This window comes from Pelophylax lessonae (genome assembly GCF_965119305.1).
Source record: "Pelophylax lessonae genome assembly, chromosome: 8".
NCBI lineage: Eukaryota > Metazoa > Chordata > Amphibia > Anura > Ranidae > Pelophylax > Pelophylax lessonae.
In genome coordinates this window covers 143,085,295-143,106,502 of record NC_138775.1, presented here as the reverse complement: position 1 = coordinate 143,106,502, position 21,208 = coordinate 143,085,295, and the positions used below count along the sequence as shown (strand labels likewise).

The 21,208-nt window shown below is 39.9% G+C and overlaps 1 protein-coding gene across 1 annotated transcript in view; it reads left to right on the top strand.

Moving 5' to 3' along the window:
* FOXRED2 (FAD dependent oxidoreductase domain containing 2) overlaps window positions 1–19,774 on the top strand; it is a 38,999-nt gene extending 19,225 nt beyond the window's left edge. The window contains exons 7-11 of the mRNA XM_082266396.1: window positions 1,879–2,045; window positions 5,521–5,686; window positions 10,190–10,434; window positions 15,449–15,619; window positions 19,537–19,774. Of these exons, the coding sequence (XP_082122522.1) occupies window positions 1,879–2,045; window positions 5,521–5,686; window positions 10,190–10,434; window positions 15,449–15,619; window positions 19,537–19,721 (934 nt within the window). The 3' untranslated portion in view covers window positions 19,722–19,774. The remainder of the gene's footprint in view (window positions 1–1,878; window positions 2,046–5,520; window positions 5,687–10,189; window positions 10,435–15,448; window positions 15,620–19,536) is intronic.
* The last annotated feature ends 1,434 nt before the right edge of the window (window positions 19,775–21,208 follow it).

Below are 21,208 nucleotides of genomic sequence, written 5' to 3'. Positions count from 1 at the left end.
AATAAAAAATAATAAAAAATTAATTTTAATGGAAAAAAAATAAAAAAACAGTTTCCATCTCAGTGCCGCCAGTGACTGCTTGTTGCAGCCCCGGCCTACACAAGAGGGTGCCAGTTCCCTGATGAAATCGTCTCTCTACAGCAGGCCGTAAGGCCGCGGCCTCAATTACCGGCCGGGCACAGCATCTTAGTCTGCGCACTTGCGGGCAGAGGCTGCAGTGTAGCCCAGGTGCCAGGCCGCTAATTCTAGTTGCCAGTGCGACCTGGCGCCTGGGGTTTTTTCGAGCCCTGGCTTACTGTATTTGCGTATTTTTGTGCAATAACTTACAGGCTTTAAAGTTCAATTGAACCCTTGTTATTTATTACTGTAATGCAGCCAGGTTGCATATACAGTAAAAAATGAAGGACTTGTTTGTTTATTTTTTACGCTACTATGTACTTCAGCAAGGGTCAAAATAGTGTTCCAAGTACCAGTGCTACTCAGAAAATGAATGTGCTGTTGATCCTGGAGGCATGTCAGACCTCTGGAGAGTCAGACTGCTGCTGTGTGCCAGAGAGCCACCACCAGACTCTCCTATGCCCTGGCAGCACAGAGTATTTTGAAAAATAATAATTTAGCAAAAAAAAAGTAAAAAGAGCCCTATATTTATGACTGTATATGCAGACTGGCTGCGTTAGAGTAATAAATAAAGAGGATTCAGTTGGGCTTTAATTATTAAGAAAACCGCATGCTGCCAAAACACAAGTAGGTGTGATGTTGCTTTCCAGAATGCTAAACACCATTTATTATAACATGTGGTTTGCTTGTAGATTATGCATTTGTTTAGGTTCCAGCTCCTTTTCAGTGACCATGGGTGTACGTAAAAGGCTAGTCACAGCAAGTAAGCAACGGGCACTGGTGCACCCATTATGTGCACACTGCAGCCTATGTTCCTGTGGTTTTACACTACCATGGGCATACAGACAGCTTCCATGGATATGTGTGCAAGTGGCGGTACCTTCAGGTGTGTGTAGGTGCTTTAAAAAACCTGAAATGGAGAGAGATGCAACTCAGAGTTTTTGTGAGAGTAAAGGATTGCAAACTGTGCATGCATGTATGGGGGTGGAGGCTGGCGTACCTGTTTGTGGATTTGTGGGTCCACCCATCCAGTGCTGGGAGCATCCTGCCATCTGCAGGACAGTCTGGGGAGAACAAGGATGTCAGCAGCTGAAGCAGTGGGCATTTGTTTGGAGAACACAACGCAGTATTTTAATTGATTGGGGACACTGGTGCATAGGGACCTTTTTGGGAAACGTGTAAAAGGGAGCTTACCCTTTAAATTACATTCCCCTTGAAGATAAACAGAGCTCCTTAATTATTTATAGAGCACTCTTTAGTGTAAGAGAGATTACAGTTGGATTTTGCCTGCACCCCTGAATGTCCTCTAATGTGCCTTCAGGCTTTGGCAACACCCAGACAAGCTTTAGCGCATTTAATTAAAGGTGGTTTACAATATAACATTGAAAATGACAGATAAAAATATTGGTGTTTAATAAAAAAAACTGTTTAAATGTCAGGGTGTAGATAAGTTTACTTGCTGAATGATTTATTTGTTATCACATTTTATTTGGGCTATTCGTTTATATCATGTAAACACATTCTGTACAATTTTACAAACCATTGAAAAACTCTTTACATTCTCAGCCATTAAGAGGGTATTTAGGTGAAGAGAACATACATACTCCATGCAGCTAGTATCCCTGGTGGTAATTAAAGCCAGAAGCCCATTTACTACATGTTATATTGCTCCCTATTATTAGAATGTCTTGTTTTTATGCTTTGTAGTTGAAGACTTTTGTGATCTTATGTTTGTTATAAGATGTTTTATCTGTTCTTCAGGTCTATTAGACTGAAGTCTGGTTTTGGCCTAAAGAAAAAATATCCCTTGTTAAATGTGAACTATGAAGCGAGACATACTCGAGGTTTGTTTGTGGTGGGTGCTGCCAGCCATGGTATTGATTTTCGCAAATCGGCCGGTGGATTTATCCATGGTTTCCGTTATACTGGTGAGAAATTGGCTTTCTTGTTTCTTTTACTGCTTTCTTTATTTAAAACATATAAGGGTATATTTCTAAAGCAGTGAATGTGACAGTAACAAATATTCACTGCAGGTTAAATCACTAAATGTTAAATTGTACTTTACATTTTTTAAAACATGTTTTAACCACTTTAGCCCCGGAAGATTTGGCTGCTCAATGACCAGGCCACTTTTTTCAACTTGGCACTGCGTGACTTTAACTGACAATTGCGCGGTCACACAATGCTGTACCCAAACGAAATTTACGTCCTTTTTTACCACAAACAGAGCTTTCTTTTGGTGGTATTTGATCACCTCTGCGTTTTTTTATTTTTTTGCGATATTAATAAAAAAAGAGCAAAAATTTTGCGAAAAATTTACATTTTCTACTTTGACTGTTAAAAAATATCCAATATATTAAATTTTTGTCATATATTTAGGCCAAAATGTATTTCTTTTGGTGGTATTTGATCACCTGTGATTTTTAATTTTTGAAAAAAAGAGCAACAATGTTGAAAAAAAAAACAATATTTTTCACATTCTGCTATATAACATTCCCAAAAAAAAAAAATTATAAATCAAAATTTTTTAACATTTTAGACCAATTTGTTTTCTGCTACATATTTTTGGTAAAAAAAAAATCGCAATAAGCATATTTTGATTGGTTTGCGCAAAATTTATTGCGTCTACTAACTACAGGAAAGATTTGTCATTTTTATTGTTTTTTTCTTTTTTTTACTAGTAATGGTAGCGATCTGCGTTTTTTTTTTTTTTTTGCGGGACTGCGACATTGCGGCAGATAGATTGGACCCCTAACTGACATTTTTGACACTTTTGGGGGACCAGTGACATTACTACAGTAATCAGTGCTAAAAATATGCACTGTTACTGTAATAATGACACTGGCAGGGAAGGGGTTAACACTGTTGGTGATCGAGGGGTTAAATGTATGCCTCATGCTTACTGACGTGTGTGGGGGGAGGGGGTTCTGTGACAGAGACAGAGATCGCAGGTTCAGCTATGCTGGATCCTGTGATCTGTCCCTGTCTGTCATTGAGAAGATCCGCCCACTTTGTTTACACAAGCCAACGGATTTTCTCACTCTTTCCCCGACGATCGGGAAAGAGACACAGTGATCACTGCCTCTCCTCCTCCGGCCTGACTCCTGCTGTGTTTAAACACAGCGGGAGCGATCCTCCGGGGGCGCACGCACGCCGCCAAGACGGGCAGGAGTGCAGTGACGTAGGTCTACGTCGCTGGACACAGGGCTGCCACTGTGCCGCTGTAGCAGCACAGTGAGCAGTCCTAAAGTGGTTAAAATATTTACAAACTTTTTTAAAGACATGTGGCTTGTATATATTAAAATACATTTTTATAAGGGTCAGTCTGTATAAAACTAATTTTTGATGGATGCTGGAGAGTTAAACTACCTGATAAGTTTATTTTGCCAGGGTCTGCATATTTGAAGTGACCATTATGAGGGGTTCCCACAACCCTTGCCCGGTAGATGGAAAAAATTTATATCATGACAAGGAGATCTTACTGTTGAAGTATCTATGACATGCTGGCTAAATCGATCAGGCTCTAGCTATAACCAAAATATCATAACATGTTGCACTCCCTATGTAAAATCAGAAACATCTAAGAAAAGTCACATAATTATCAAGATAAATGTAATACTGTTTCATAGATATTATTATACCCTGTATTTGTTGTCACGCAGCCCACTTATCAAAATGTTCTTTGAGACATCATTACTTTTGCAGGTTGGTAAAAGTCTACTCATTTTTTTTTTGTTTAAACTCTTTTTATTGACGAAGATGCATCACATTAATACATTCATCCTGGTGCTCAACGTGAGCACAATAAAGTACAGAATGCGATTCACAGACATAAAACAAGTCTTTGAGCCGGTTCACACTATTACGACTTGCCAGGCGACTTGGGAAGAAGAACACCAGGCATCCCAAATCTCAAGCTAGCCATACATTATACAATTTTCTTGTTCAATTTTCTTTAAATTTACCTTCAATTATGTAGTGCAAGGGCCTGCCTTATTGCATACAAAATTAAAGTGTTTAAGTTTGACCTCATATTATATGGTTTTGGTAAATCTAAAAGAAAATTGGAGAAGAAAATTGTATAATGTATAGCCAGCTTTGTTGTATTTCCTGGGGCATCCTCTATGCTTGAATAATAATAAGATTTTCGTATGGCAATATTTGGTTCACTATTATTGGCCGATTTTATGTAGGATATTATATATATATGTATACATACACACACAAAGAGTACTGACATATTGACCAGGCCAGGATTTGTCCAAGCCTACTATATTTTAACATAGGAGCCGATGACTCTTTGCTATGTTAATCTTATGCAAGTTCACCTAGGTATGTGGGGAATAGCCTCTTAATCTAATTGAACATTTCAAAGGGTACATTGTTTACATACTTAAGGATGATAAAGAACCATAGAAGAAGTATTTATTGATAGTAATTAGACTTAAGGGGTATGTTTGGGAAATGGTGTCTTGTTTACCTGGTAAACACTAAAGTGACCATAAAAGGTTATTGCCAAAGTTGTAGTCAAATAGTTGTATGATGAGGATTTTTAATTATATTAGTATAATTCCAGTAACTAGGTTTATCCAGAGAGATGCATTTATTGAGTCCCAGCGCAGAACAAAGTTTACAGGACACTTGCCACAGATGACAAAATCCAACAGAGTAAATATTACAATGAACAGCAGCCTTTAGAGTATCATCTGTCATTCCTATTCTAACAAGCATAGAGACACAATCCAGCATATTATGCACCTACCTGTATATAGCTTCCATGCATGCAATAATATGTATTATAATCTAGATCTGTGCCTTCATCTTGATGTATGAATGTGTGTCAGAATGAATGCTTAACAGCTAAAACTTCCCCTAAAATACTAGTCTGACACTAGTCTAGACTCTACTTGTAATTACTGGCAATAACCCTTTACAGTCACTTTAATGTTTACCAGGTAAACAAGCCACCATTTCCCATATATACCCATTTCCCATATATATTACTATCAATAAATACTTCTTCTATGGTTCTTTATCATCCTTTAGTATGTAAACAATGTACCCTTTAAAATGTTCAATTAGATTAACAGGCTATTCCCCACATACTTAGGTGAACTTCCATAAGATTAACATAGCGAAGAGTCATCAGCTCCTATGTTAAAATATAGTATGCTTGGACAAATTCTGGCCCGGTCAATATGTCAGTATTGTATGTGTGTGTGTATACTGTATATATATATAAACCATCTCTAAAGTCGTCAACTCATTTAAATGGGTATATACTGCATGATTCCTCATTCCTGAATAAAAAAAGCTAAGTTCCATGTGTAGGCATAATGATAATTATACTACTTATAAATACAGTACCACTATAACATGAAAATATATCTGTTCTTCCTCTAGCTCAGTCTGTCCATCGGTTGACTGAAAATCGTTACCATAATATCCCATGGCCAGCAACTCGTTACCCCATCTCCCAGCTCCTGAATTTACTGGTCAAACGTATGAACGAAGGATCGGGTATTTACCAGATGTTTGAAATCTTAGCTGATTTCATTCTTCTCGGAGAGTAAGACATTTTTTAATGAATGTATGATTGAAGTTGGCTGTAGGTTGCAATGTGTATAGTAAGGATCACAATTTCATTGAGAATATGGGGATTTGGATCAGGGGGTAGCACTGTTGAGAATCCAGAAAGAAAGAACCCCATTTACAGTGGGTATAAAAAAGTCTACACACCCCTGTTAAAATGTCAGGTTTCCGTGATGAAAAAGTTAAACAAAGATAAATAATTTCAGAACTTCTTCCATCTTTAATGTGACCTATAAACTGTACAACTCAGTTGAACAACTGTTTTTTTTTGTGGCGAAATTGGCCCCATAGGAAAATCTTTTAGGTGGAGGGAAGTAAAAATAAAAAGCCAAAATAATATAGTTGCATAGGTGTGCACACCCTTAAATTAATAGATGGTTGGAGCCCCTTTTGATTTTATTACAGCACTTAGTCTTTTTGGGTATGAGTCTATGAGCATGGCACATCTTGACTTATATTTGCCCACTCTTCTTTGCAAAAACACTCCAAATCTGTCAGATTGTGAGGGCATCTCCTGTGCACAGCCCTCTTCAAATCACCCCACAGATTTTCTTTCTTTTTTTTTTTCTTTTTAAATGGTTTTTATTGAAGGCAAAAGAAACATGGTACAGTAACATGCAGTAGAAAGATTAGGTACATGCCGTGATATAACAAGTCACAGTAAATATAGAACTACAGCATAAAACTTTCAAGGAATAGGTAACAATGTGATACGCATAAGAGATCGACCCGGCATCCCGACTGAGAAGCAGTAATGGCACGTACAAATTGAAGGTGTGGCCGAGGTCACAATGCGTAGATGGGCCCCCTCATAGAAGGGGTCTCAACCAAAACAAAGGTATAACACTTAATGAGATATGCCAGGGGCCGAGTGGGGAGAGGGGGCTGGGAAGGCAGGGTTGGGATGAATCAGGGTAGGTAGGCACCCCACAGATTTTCAATTGGATTCAGGTCTGGGCACTGGCTGGGCCATTCCAAAACTTTAATCTTCTTCTGGTGAAGCCATTCCTTTGGTGATTTGGATGTATGCTTTGGGTTGTTGTCATGCTGAAAGATGAAGTTCCTCTTCATGTTCAGCTTTCTAACAGAAGCCTGAAGGTTTTGTGCCAATATTGACTGGTATTTGGAACTGTTCATAATAAAGTGTTGTTGCCTATGGCAAGTACACTTAATATTCTTTCACATATACAGTATATTACTCTTATTATAGTGAAAGCCTAAGGGAAAAGTTGGCACCCTAAATCCTCCCACAGATTTTACACTACATTGACAAGAAATAAACCGAAACGAGCAGATCGCTCCTGATCGCGTTGCTATTACTTTTTGGAAGGTTTTGCCGAAAGGTTTGTGAAATATCGTCGTCTTTGTGGCGAAATTGGCCCCATAGGAATGAATGGCGGAATGTTCAAAGTGGAGATGAACATTCCGAGAGGGGGAGCAAAGAAATCTTGCCACAATTTCTAAACTGCTGCCACCCCCTCATTTTTAAGGCCACCTACACAAATGTTACATCAAAACATTTGCCTATCCCTGCTGCCACTTAACATGTCCACATCCATAGCCCTAATAGTTTTTACACTATGACCGTTTGTTTCCAACTCACGCTGTCCATTGGCATTCATTGAAACTCCACTGAAACCATCTTAAATTTCAAGGCCGTTTTCTAACCTGTGACTGTGCCTTCAGTTTTGATGTTTCATAGACATACTATACAACAAAATGTCGGCCAGGGTCTTTTGATTCATATGGTATAAGTCTCTAAGCTGTGAGATTTATAGTTTTTACACTTTGACCGTTTGTTTCCAACTCACATGGTTAAATTGGCCCCATAGGAATGAATGGCGGAATTCCGCCATTCCTTCCTATGGGGCCAATTTCTAAACTGCTGCCACTGCCTTATTTTTAAGGCCACCTACACAAATGTTATATCAAAATGTTCAGGAATGGAAGGCGGAATGTTCTAAACTAGTGTGGTGGTGGCAAGAACACGTCCCGCAATTTACCTGGAAATTGTACGTTTTCTAGTTCTTATTATAGTGAAAGCCTATCTGAAAATTTGGCACCCTAACTCCTCCCACAGTTTTTACACTACATAGTCAAGAAATATACCAAAACAAGCTCCCGATCACCTTGCTATTACTTTTTGGAAGGTTTCGCCTAACTGTTTGCGAAATATCGTCATTTTTGTGGCGAAATTGGCCCCATAGGAATGAATGGCGGAATGTTCAAAACTAGAGTGGAGATGGAGATTCCGAGAGGAGGAGCGAAGAAATCTTGCCACAATTTCTAAACTGCTGCCATTCCCTCATTTTTAAGGCCACCTACACAAATGTTACATCAAAATGTTCAGCCATCCCTGCTGCCACTTAACATGTCCACATCTAAGCCATAGCCCTAATAATTTTTACACTATGACCATTTGTTTCCAACTCACGTCGTCCATTGACATTAATGGAAAATCCACTGAAACCGTCTCAGATTTCAAGGTCGTTTTCTAACCTGTGACTGTGCCCTCAGTTTTAATGTTTCATAGACATACTATACATCAATGTCAGCCTGGGTCTTGTGATTCCTACGGTATAAGTCTCTAAGCTGTGGGCGTTATAGTTTTTACACTATGACCGTTTGTTTCCAACTCACGCTGTGAAATTGGCCCCTTATGAATGAATGGCGGAATGTTCAAAACTACAGTGGGGAAATTGTGTGAAGTGTTCTTCCTGCCAACGGTAGTTTCCTGAACCTTTCCTGGAACATTCCGCTGTTCATTCCTATGGGGCCAATTTCTAAACTGCTGCCACTCTCTTATTTTTAAGGCCACCTGCAAAATGTTATATCAAAATGTTCAGGAATGAATGCCGGAATGTTCTAGTCTAGTGTGGTGGCGGCAAGAACACTTCCCACAATTTCCCCGGAAATTGTACGTTTTCTAGTTCCCTCTACCATGACTATATATCTTTTGGAATTATTGCCAAAAAGTTCACCCTTGGTTTCATCCGACCATAACACATTTTCCTACATGCTTTTCAGAGACTTCAGATGTGTTTTTGCAAAATTTAGCCGGGCTTGGATGTTTTTCTTCGTAAGACAAGGCCACTTTACCCCATAGCCCAGACATATGAAGAATACGGGAGATTGTTGTCACATGTACCACACAGCCAGTACTTGCCAGATATTCCTGCAGCTTCTTTAATGTTGCTGTAGGCCTCTTGGCAACCTCCCTGACCAGTTTTCTTCTTGTGTTTTCATCAATTTTGTAGGGACATCCAGTTCTTGGTAATGTCACTGTTGTGCCATGTTTTCTCTACTAGATGATGACCGTCTTTTCTGTGTTTCATTGTATGCCTTGGAAATTATTTTGTACCCTTCTCCTGATTGATACCTTTTACCAATGACATCCCTCTGATGCTTTTAAAGCTCTCTGTGGGCCGTGGCTTTTGCTGTAGAATGCGACTAAGAAAATGTCAGGAAAGACCTACTAGAACACCTGAACTTTATTTGGGGTAATCAGAGGCACTTTAAATGATGACAGGTGTGTACTGACTCCTATTTAAAGTGAAGTTCCAGCCACAAAAATAAATTTTCAATGAAAATCCCCCCGGGACAGTCAGGGCTAGTACATTCCACAATGGCTAGCCTCTGATCTGTCCCGGTTCGCACTTACCTGCAAGAAGAAATACTCACTTTTAAAATTTCTTCTCCAGTGTTGCCATCTCTGATGTGGGCAGCTGAAGCCAGCGCGATCCTCTTCTGCGTCCTCTTCCGTGTCCTCTTCTCCCAGAATACGCCTGCACCGGCCCCTCTCGTCACTTCCGTTGTGGTGCCGTATTCCTCCACAGCTTCTGGGCATGCCCAGAAGCTCTTTAGCAGGGAATGCGGCGTCGCACCGGAAGTGACGACCGGGGCCGGTGCCGTCGCATTGATTCCTGGGAGCGATGACGCTCAGCTCCCAGGAATCATTGCAAACCGGAAGTGACGGTGTGGGCCGCGGCCGCCGAGGGAGGAAGTGGAAGAAAGGTGAGTATTTCTTTCTACAATAACAAGGTAAGTAAAAAAAAAAAAATCGTAACTATCCATTTCCTTTTCAGGTTAAGAAAAGCATGCGGATGGCCACAAAATCGATTATGTCGATTTTGTGGCCGGAACTCCGCTTTAACTCCGCTTTAACAGCTACATCCCCAGTTATAAGAGGGTGTGCACCCTTATGCATCCACGTTATTTTAGTTTTTTAATTTTACTCCCCCCCCCCCCGCTTAAAAGATTTCAGTTTGTTTTTCAATTGAGTTGTACAGTTTATAGGTCACATTCAAGGTATGAAAAGTTCTGAAATGATTTATCTTTGTCCAGTTTTATTACATCACAGAAACCTGACATTTTAAAAGGGGTGTGTAGACTTTTTATATCCACTGTATATACATGTCTATATGTCCTCTATATGGTTACTGCATGCAAACAATCATAATTCTTTTATTCTTAATTCCAGAGACGCTAACACGTTTGAATATTTAGAGGAAGTGCCAGTAGGCGTTCTTCCCATGTTTGAGAAAAGCACTGGCAGGAAGGTATACAGCACAGGTTTTTTTGTCCTTATTATGGAATATGGAAAGAATTTTTCAGGAGCAGACAAAGATGTCTTTCACTATAATCGTGCTATAGGAGATGCAAAAGCAGCATGGCGTTCCAACTTTCTTCATCCTGTGATATATTTTTACAAACAATTGCCAACAGGTAATGAGAGCTTTGACATTGCTTTTGTGATTTGAAAAGTTTATTTTGCTTCTGTTAACTTAAAAGGTGAGGATATGGCATGTAATTCCTGCACAGAAATGTGTACTTTAAAGTGATTGTAAAGTCGCGTTTTTTTGCTTTTTTAAATAACAAACATGTTATACTTACCTCCTCTGTGCTGTTGGTTTTGCACAGAGCAGCCCAGATCCTCCTCTTATCGGGTCTCTCGTTACTGCTCCTGGCTCCTCCTTCCTATCAAGTGCCCCCACAGCAAGCAGCTTGCTAAGGATACACGGAGCTGCCATTCGGCCCCACCCCCTCTCTCTCCTGATTGGGTCACTGACTTTAATTGACAGCCGCAGGAGCCAGTGGCGCCGTGACTGTATCTGTATATGCATAGAATGCATTAGGATAAAAAAACATTCCTGACTTTACAACTCCTTTAAACTGAACCTACTTACCTTCCCTTCACTCCCCCTGCTGCTGTGCTAGGAAACGTAAAATGCCTGGTATACATAGCGGTAAAAGTAAGAGAGACACTCCTGATATTTCCAGTCTGTAAACTCTGCCCTTTAGCAGACTACTATATATAGGTATATACTGTATATATAGGTATTTACTGTATACAGGCATTGCTTTTTCTCCAACGCATAAAAGGTTATCTAAACTAGATACTTTCACCTGAACATTTACTGCAAACATACAAGCATAGGCTCACTGTTTCTGTTTATCCATACCCGAGAGCAGTCAAAAAACAAGCTGTGTTATGTTTTTATAGCCTTTATGTATGCAGTGCATACAAAAAAAAGTTACAAAGGGTAGACATACAAGAAAAAACATTATTTTAAAATAAAAGTGTATTTAGATTCAAATCAGGATTCTTGTATCTTTTATACCAAAAGCACTTAGAATAGTCAATACCTATATTGTAATCTGTGGTATGTCAAGTGTCAGATGTATGTTCGTTTTTTAAACTTGACACTATGGGATTGATTTACTAAATGCAAATAGACTGTACACTCTGCAAGTGCAGTTGCGCTTACTTTCCTTAGTAAATGTAAATGTGATTATGCTTCACTATGTAAAGAATACCCAATCAGGTGCAAAGAAAATAATAAAAAAAAAGCATAGCTTTACCACATTTACTAAGCTCTGGGGAAAATGAGTGCATCTGCAATTCCAGAGTGCACAGTCTTTTTGCGTTTAGTAAATCCTTTCTTATGTCTGTCAACAGTTCTGGCTTCTTCAACAGGAATATACAGTTTTACAATTCATCCATCTTTATTAGCTTAAAGAAGAACTAAAATCTGTGCCCAAAAAGGCAGGCAAATAGAAAAGGATTAGTCACCAGCATTGCCTGTGGTCTCCCTGCAGCTGATCTCTACCCCATTACGGACTTGCCATTCCTTGTCCCCACTGGGGGTTGATTTACTAAAACTGGAGAGTGCAAAATTTAATGCAGTATTGGTAGCCAACCAGATCTGGTAACCAATCAGATTCAAACTTCAGCTTGTACAATTAAACTTTGACAAAAAAACTGGAAGCTGATTGGTTTCTGTGCAGAGCTGCACCCGATTTTGTACTCTTCAGTTTTAGTAAATCAATCCCACTGTGTCTGTGTGTGGTAGTTACTATTTTGGTTGAGGCAGGGTTTTACTTACTTATGTCAGTGTTTCCAGAAAGGAGACAAGTGAGTGACACAGTAGTGATATCCCCAAATTTGACTCCAAAATGCTTAAGACATAGGTAGTCAGAGGTATAAAAGTCCTAAATCTCACAATGCAGATATACAGCTTTGATGCCAGAGGTGCAGGAGTGCCTAGGCACACTCACATACCTGGAAGTACAACAGCTCTCACGCTCACAACACCGCTATCTATTCTTGGAACACTCCCATCAGGTGGGTCCCAGCAAATAACTTCATCCCTACCGGCAGGATTAAGGAAGAGTTGTCCAACAGGTCATACAAAAGTTAATTCTTGTCCTTTCTTGGTCCCAGGATCTGTCTTGCTCTGTGGAGATGATTAGGAAATAAGATGTGACATCACAGGGAGCTACTGGCCACTGTGATAATAGGGTTGATTTACTAAGGCAAATAGGCTGTTCACATTGCTAGGGAAATTGTACTTTGCAAGGGAATTTTTCCAAGAGCTTTGTGAATGAGGGGAAGCCCTGCTGACTTTCATTATTGAATCATGTGCAAGAAAAAATCTCTTTTCCTATTTTCCTACGAGTTTAGGTATTCTTTTTAAGAGAAACGTCACCACCTTAACTAAGCTCTAGAGAAAATTGGCTTGCAAAGTGAACAGCCTATTTGAATTTAGTAAAGAAGCTACAGTGACTCTTCACAGCCACTTTCTTGGTATCTGTCCAAGGATCAATCAGTGACATTACTCAGAGAGCATTTATTACCTCTTTGTGCCCTAATCTGCAGTCTGATCACCCCAAGGCATATGTCAGTTCACATCAAAGTTACATAAAGAACAATTTTACCAAATCCAACCCTGCTTATGCAAAATGAGTTGAGAGCTCTTATTTTATACTCAGGAAAAAGCTAGAGTATTGTAAAGGGTAACTACTAAAAAATGTGTGATGGGGCAAGGGGAGCAAGGTTTTAATAGTACTGTCCTTAAACAGGAAAAATGAATCCAATGAAAAATCAATAAAATTTACACTTTATTAACCTTCCTGGCGGTATTCCCGAGTGTGGCTCGGGGGTTAACTTTCAGTACCAAAAGCGGTAACCCAGAGCCACACTCTGGATTACCGCAGAACGTTACTTACCTACCCTGTGATCCCCACACAGGCACTGGAAAAGTAACCAGGTGAAATCCTGTGGTGAAATGGCATGATACAGTGTAATCCATTAGGATTACAACTTTGTTTCATGTCATTTAGTGTATTTACACTTTTGAATTTGCCACCATCGACCGAGCACACAGGTGGAGGACAGCGGAAGGACGGCGGGGGAGGACGGTGGGGGGATCGCAGGGGAAGGTGAGTTTTAAAATGTAAGACAACAGATTTCTATGCAAAACAATGGACTGCTTTTAGCACAGAAATCTGGACATAATCAGACCGCCAGGGAGGTTAAGGTACAAAACACTAAGAAAAGCAAAGGATTACACATAATATATACATACAGGTAATAAAAACATATATGTATGTGTGGAATAATACTATACAACCTAGAGGGAGGATACTGTTCCTATATTTACTCCTTCACTGGTAAATCTGTAAGCGTATAGAACTCCCAAAGGATCCCGACATGTTTCGCGGAGAACCGCTTCTTCAGGGAAATGGGACAACAAAACAGCAAAAGACAATAATTACCCTATAAATACAGAAGGAAAGAAAATAAAAAAATAAAGTGTGTTTAAAAAAGTTTTTGGAAAAAGTACAACTGTATGATAGAATATCAAAAACCAACATTACATAAAATAAACCAAAACATTAGTGTGACAGCAGAGTTACCTCATATATGAAGAACAGAGCTCCAATTTTTGAGATCCAATATATTGTTTACTTATCGATGTTATCCCTATTAATAGATATAGGGTGTCCCTATACCACGAATTCCATGATCGCCTGGGAGGAGTTTGATTTGTAGTCTCGTTGCTCTTTTTGGAGCTCTGTTCTTCATATATGAGGTGACTCTGCTGTCACACTAATGTTTTGGTTTATTTTATGTAATGTTGGTGTTTGATATTTGATCAAAAACCAACCAAGGATGGTACCATTAAAATCCCACTTCCTTTGCCCCATCACACATTTTTTACTATATATGTTTAGGCAAAATAACCTTTTTTGAATGTCCCCTATAAAACAGCATATCCTCACTTTTTGAGTTCAGATTCACTTTAAAGCTGAACTCCAGGCAAACAAAAAGCACAAATAATGCAGTTATATATTTATTAAAAATAAGTAAATGCCTTTTAAACTTTAGCTACTGTAGGTACCTTTGACCTGGTATTCACCTCCGGTAATCCCCTGTACAGCAGCACTAAGAAAGAGAGGAGCAGCTCCAATAGCCAGTCAGCTATGCTGCAGTGTTTATGTGATATCAAGGAACATGTTGACAGGAGGAGGAAGCAGAGAGAGCAGATGTAAGATTCGCTGTTCCATTCCTGTTCAATCACAGGCTGGGGGCAGGGAGGTGACCTAGCTTTATATCTTAACAACAACAGAGAAAAAAAAAGTCACTAGCCTGGCTGTTCATTGTGGCAGGGCAGTGTATTTAGCCATTTGCCTGGAATTTAGCTTTGTTAGCCAATAAAGAGTATAACTTAAACTCCAAACTTTTACACTCTTGAACTTCTTGATTACAAAATGGAATTAAAAACAGTTCCTTTTTGTTTCGATAATGTAAAGGACAGGAAATTAAGGAAAATGAGCACAGACAGGAATACAAACCTGTATCCCTTCCCTACAAAAGACTTAAGGCCCGTACAGACTTGACGGAAATCAAATGAAATATCCGATTTTCCTCTCTCTTGCTCAGCGTTCATTACCGTTTTTAGTTGACAATGCATAAATGTTCACGAAATTTCTCGTCCGATTTTTTATTTTTTTTGGGGACATTTGTTCCTAGACTTCTGGGTAGTCAGCAACTTCAGATCATGCGCGGTCTTTCCTATCCGATTTTTCGTGGACGTATTGCATACACATTAAACGAAAATTGGTCGTCTGGGGACGGACGATAAAAATGTTGGTGTTTGTCCCTCCGTTTTTTTTTTTCGTTCAAAATGTCGGCATCGGCTGCTGAAAGTTGTGTACACACTAGCCGAAAATCGTACGATTTTACCTCGGACGGGAATTTTCGGCAGATTTTCTACTAGTGTGTACCCCACTTTAAAGCGGAATTTCTCTGAGACTAGAGTACTCGTAGAGGGTGGTTTCAAGTATTCTTGCATACGTTCACGGTAATCATGTGTCTATTATCTTATGTTAATAAGCTGAACAATGTGTATTTTATTGGTATGTGACATGTTCCTTCCTATCTTCTACACTACAGAGGAGCAAATGGAGGCACGTCCAGAAAAGTGGTCTTTGCCACGTCCTGAAAAGATTCATCATGTGGTGGAGGACTTCCTTACAGACTGGACTGCACCTAGTGCTCACTTGTTGCCACTTCGTCGTTTTCTAGAAAACTGTCTACAAACAGACCTCAGAGCTTTCTATGCAGGTCTGTATAAGGAATGCATGGGAAGCTAAAAGTGTGCACTTATTGTGCAGTGGTAAAAATGTTTTAGAATTCTTGGGACATTTCTGGATTCCTATTTAGCACAGCTTTGCCTTGTTTAATAACTTATTTTATTTAGTGCCCATTCACACCAACAGCTTTGTTAGAAAATACAGTAGCCACTGTTGTGCCATGTGATGACAGTGGTGCTATGCACTATTTACATTTTTTTTGTGCAAACTTTCTTGAAATGTCACAAGGTGGAATGTGGTTCAGCTGCATTTTAACCATCCACTGAAAGCATAGCAAGGTAAAGGGCTCAAACACATGCCATGGCAAAGATGCCTTGATTTGTGACTGCAGCAAATTTAATTAGGCTTGTCAAGTTGACAGCCGGCACAACCTGCCAAACTCATCCATCAATTGCATTTTGGACTAAGCCACAAACGTGAGCCACACGCTTAGCTAGCAGTTGCAATTCATTAGGGCCAATGCAATCACAGTTTAGTAAAAAAAAAAAACAGCAAAGCCTGGAAGTCACTCTTCTACCACCCGTTGAAAAGGAATCCACTTCAGATTGCTTTTCAAAGACGTTCTGATTTTAGCAGAGCAGTTATTAACTCTGACCTGTGCCTCATAGGCATGCTGCATATCTTGTCGATTTAGGGGCCAACTGCTGCTATCCTATCCTGTGTCTGAGCACTGTGTTTTTCAGGATTCTATTAAACTGATCCATGAACCTATCAGTTTTGGGGGTGGTACACTAAGGTTCATAGGTAAGCAATTTTGAACTGGCAGTGCAGCTCTTTGATTAACTTGAAAGGGGTTGATTGGTCCATCAAAATTAGTAATACCTATACAATAAACATGTGAAACAGCTGTTTGTGATCTGCCAAGGCTCTGATATAATGGTTTTACATGCACCACTTGCTCCACAATCTGAGCAGGGTTGAGAATACCTGGTTGGAATGTTTATAAATTGAAACAAAATAGTCATCTCTGACCTTGTGGCCTCATATTCCCATGACAGCACTCACTAAACTTGGATGGCCATGAAAACCCTGAGCCTGGCTAGAAATGCTCCTTTAAGTTTAGGATACGTTTTGGCATCCTAATGTTGCAAGCTGAAACAGGCCTTCTTGGGGGTCTCCTGTGTAAAAAGGGTGCTAGCACATCCACCGACTGCTTCTTAGGCAGCTTCTACCATTCAGCAGAGAAAGAAACAGATCACCGCTCCAAGGCTATCAGCTGAACAGGAAAGATCCCGAGCAAACTGTGGCAATCCTGAAAAACTGGGTGCTCGCCAAGGTCCGCAACCCGGAAAGTCCATATGTTTTGTAGAAAGAAAGCGGCACCTCCAGTCGTAGGAAACTTGAAACTTGAGTTTATTGTGAAATCAAAGGTCCAACACCGAACATACGTACAAGACAAACTGGATCAGCAGACGCGTTTCACACCATGTGCCTAATTATTGCTTATCCAGATCCAGTTTGTCTTGTACGTATGTTCGGTGTTGGACCTTTGATTTCACAATAAACTCAAGTTTCAAGTTTCCTACGACTGGAGGTGCCGCTTTCTTTCTACAAAACATATGAGCTTCTACCATTCAGCAGCTCTCTCAACATCAGTGATAATGTACGCAATGGAAGCATTCCCTAATGCACTTTGTACCAGCTGTTGAAGTGGGAACATCTGCCTCTAACCCATCTACCTTTCTGACAGGGCTTGTATCTGCCGCTCGAGAGACAGGTTCACTTGCTGTTGTTTCTTTAGGAACACCTGTTGGGCTTCACTCAAATATTGCATCTGTTGGGTTGTTCAGTAGTTCACCCCTTGGGCAGTATGCTATTAGGAAACAAAGCACTGTTGCTGGTTAGCATTTTGGCATCAGTCTGCTGCCATTCTCTTTCCTCCCTATTTAGGTCTTACTGTTCCCTTGCAGTTTGCCTTGATCAACTCTTGCTTCTCCCCCCCCCCTCCACTTCTTGCCATGCTCAGCTTCTTCATTGGCTCCTTTTTTGCCCCCTGTGGTCTAGAGCCAGTTGCCATTGTGGCTCCTTTAACCACCCCTTTCCCCAAGTCCATGTTTTGCTGATATTCTGCCTTCTTTTTCTTCTAAATATAATCCATGATTAGTTTGAATTTTCTCCATCATGGTCACTTTAATGAGATGGCACACTTTACCAAATAATGCCCAGCTAATTGCCCAGTAATGCACAGCATTGATTTGTGTACCACTCAGAAGCCAGAAATCATTCAATAAAAATTTGTATATATTGTGAGGCACTGGCAGGATTTTGGACGGTGCATATGTGTCACCTAGGTTTCTTGCCTACATATGGTGAGAGGCTGCAGGGTTTGTATCTGGTGTGGAGGAAACAAACTCTTTGTTTTCTCAGGATCTTGATAGGTTCCAGACTTATGGCTGGAATACACGATAAGAAAACCGGCTGAAATTTTCCGTTCAGCGAGCGATCGGCCGATATTCTACTCGTTAATGTCTGGCCATCAATGAGCGATATCGATATTGTGAACAAAAAATACCGTTTGAAAAACCTGAAAAATTCTGTCGTCTCGTTTGCGGAAGAACGATATTCTATACGTTGGTGTTGAGGTCATTCAGTTTAACCTAATCACGCATGCCGAACATATTTTCCCGGAAATGTTTGTTGACCCGGAAGCATTGTACAATGTCAAGAAGTTTCATAAACACGAATGAAAAAAGCTAAAGAAGTCCTCTCAGCCAAAATATATTTTTTTGGATCGTTAATGTTGGCAACGTTTTCGACCGACGAACACTGTTTCGATGGCGGGCAGCGGTCGAGCGATATTCGGGCCGTGTATGTTTTCGACCGACAAATACTTTTTCAAAAGTCGGTGGTCGAATGATCGGGCAATATTCTAATCGTGTATTCACACCATTAGTCCAGGAGCCCGGAGGTTTTGTAGAGCTTTGGGTGAGATAAGGCCTCCATCCACATCTGACCTGCTTGCCAAACCTCATTATTAGTCTTAGCTGTTCACATGCCTTTTATATGTAAGCTGACTGATGCTCGAAAAAACTCTTTCTCTGCTGTAAGAGCCTGTTGTTTGGTAAAAAGGCTACTGCTGACAGAATATTAAAACATAAAATAAAAAGGTATAAGAGCCTGTTCACATACAGGTGACCCGACTTGCCGGGGCGACCTGTGAAGTCGCGGTGCACAGCGCGCACCGCGACCTCGGAGGGACATGCACGGACTTCATATCATTGAAGTCAATGCAGGTTGCTCCAGGTCGCCCCAAAGTAGTACAGGATCCTTTTTCTAAGTCGGAGCAACTTGTGTCGCTCCTATTGGAACGGGTCCCGTGCCTGACAAGTCGCCTGACAAGTCGCCCCAGTGTGAACCGGCTCTAAGAGCTGCCTGTTTGTTTTCAAGAACCCATTAGGGGCTCTCTCCTAGTCAGGGATCGAATTGAGTATATTTTTTTTGCCTGGACAAGGAGATGCTTTCTTTTGTTTTTACTATAAACTTGCTGCACAATACTCTCCTGCATAGAAATTACGTTGAATAATAGCATAGGACAAACCTGCTTGGACTATTCCTGAGTTTCCCTGTCTTCTGCATGATTTACTGCTACCAATACTTAAGTCCCACCTATATATGCCGTTTCTTAGAGCTTTAGCCATACACCACTGGGTTAAAAAAAAACAGATTCCCTCATCCACACAAAGGATTGACTTCTGACTAGCAGGGACAGCCACACACTGATCAGAATTTGGCCAGTCCCTGCTTAACCGGTTAAATTCTGGTTAGTGCATGGCCAACCTAAGGTCCTGTTGATGTGCGGTCTTGCTGTGTTCGGCTTTTTTTTTTTGGTGAAAGAAGTTTTATCCGATATGCTCTTAGTTTTCACTTTCTTTCTTTCTTTTTTTATAGATTCATGCTTTGCGTTTCCTTTTTTGCATGGAAAAATACCTGTCTTCTGCCAGCTGGGTTATCTACAGAACCAAGGACTTATAAGAAAAGAGCAACAAAGACAAAATTCTAATAAGACCTACACACTGAGAACTGACATAACCGCTGAAATACCATATAAAATGCAACAAAAGGATGAACTCTGATATTTCCAAAAATGGAATTGGGATCTATGGACTTTCCAGCAGGCAGTGCTATAAATGATTGTCAAACTCAGGAATGCATTTATTGTTGCTGAAAGTTCTGCTCAAAGAGTTGCTCAAAGTTCTCATCTCTAAGTGAATTAATAAAGCATTAGACAGAACAATGAGGCTGCACAAATAACAGTATACTAAAGCAAGCAATCATTTATGCACTCTCTGCATAAGTAACCTTGTGTGCAATAATGGAGACCAGTCACTTTCAGAGGTTTAAATACAGCCTCTTAAAGCCACTCGAGGAAAGCAAAAGAAGGAAACATTACAGGTAGAGATGGATAATAAATCATTAGAAGAGGCTTTCAATGGTAAATGTTCCTTTCACACAGACAATAAATTCCACACCAGTGCATTATTTATTTTTGTGAACTGAACTTTTTGGTTCAAATATTATCTAGACATAAAATAACAAAGAAATATCAAATAAAGCATGTGTTTTATTTTATTCAGTACTTTTGTATGATACCTCAGAACACCGTATCTAATTTTTGTGAATACAGCTAATGTTATTTACTGTGTAAAAAAGAGATTATATTTCTGGTTTACTGCATTAAAAGAAAGAACAAACAATTAAGGAATGATACATTTTGGAAGTGTGTTTTTTTTTTATTGCATGAAGAAATTAGCTGCAGAGATAGCAAACTGTGGCCCTCCTGCTGTTGCAAAACTACAAATCCCATCATGCCTCTGGGTGCCATGCTTGTGGCTGTCAGAGTCTATGGCTCATGGGACTTGTAGTTCTGCAACATCTGGAGGGCCACAGTTTGCATATCGCTGAGCTAGAGGATCACAACCAGCACTGATTATTTTCATTATGTAGAGAGAAGGAAAAAGAATCCATAGTAGAGGCACTACATTTAGTTGTTTGCTGAAATTAACCACTTAAGCCCCAGGAGATTTTACCCCCTTCCTGACCAGGGTTTTTTTTTGCGATTTTTTTTACTGCGTGACTTTAACGGACAATTGCGCGGTCGTGCGACGCTGTACCTAAACAAATTTGTCGTCCTTTTTTTCCCACAAACAGAGCTTTCTTTTGGTGGTATTTGATCACCTGTGCGATTTTTTGATCATGCGCTATAAACAAAAAAAGAGCGTCAATTTTGCAAAAATAACAATATTTTTCACATTTTTTTATATGAAATTCCCCAAAAAAAAATGTAAAAATCAAAAATTTTTTAACATTTTCGGCCAATTTGTTTTATGCTACATATGTTTGGTAAAAAAAATCGCAAAAAGCGTATTTTGATTGGTTTGCGCAAAAGTTATCGCGTTTACTAACAAAGGGAAAGATTTTTGTCATTTTTGGTGTTTTTTTTTTTAACGCGTAATGGCGGCGATCTGCAATTTTTTTTGCGGTACTGCGACATTGCGGCGGACAGATCGGACCCTTGACTGACATTTTTGACACTTTTGGGGTTACCAGTGACATTACTGCA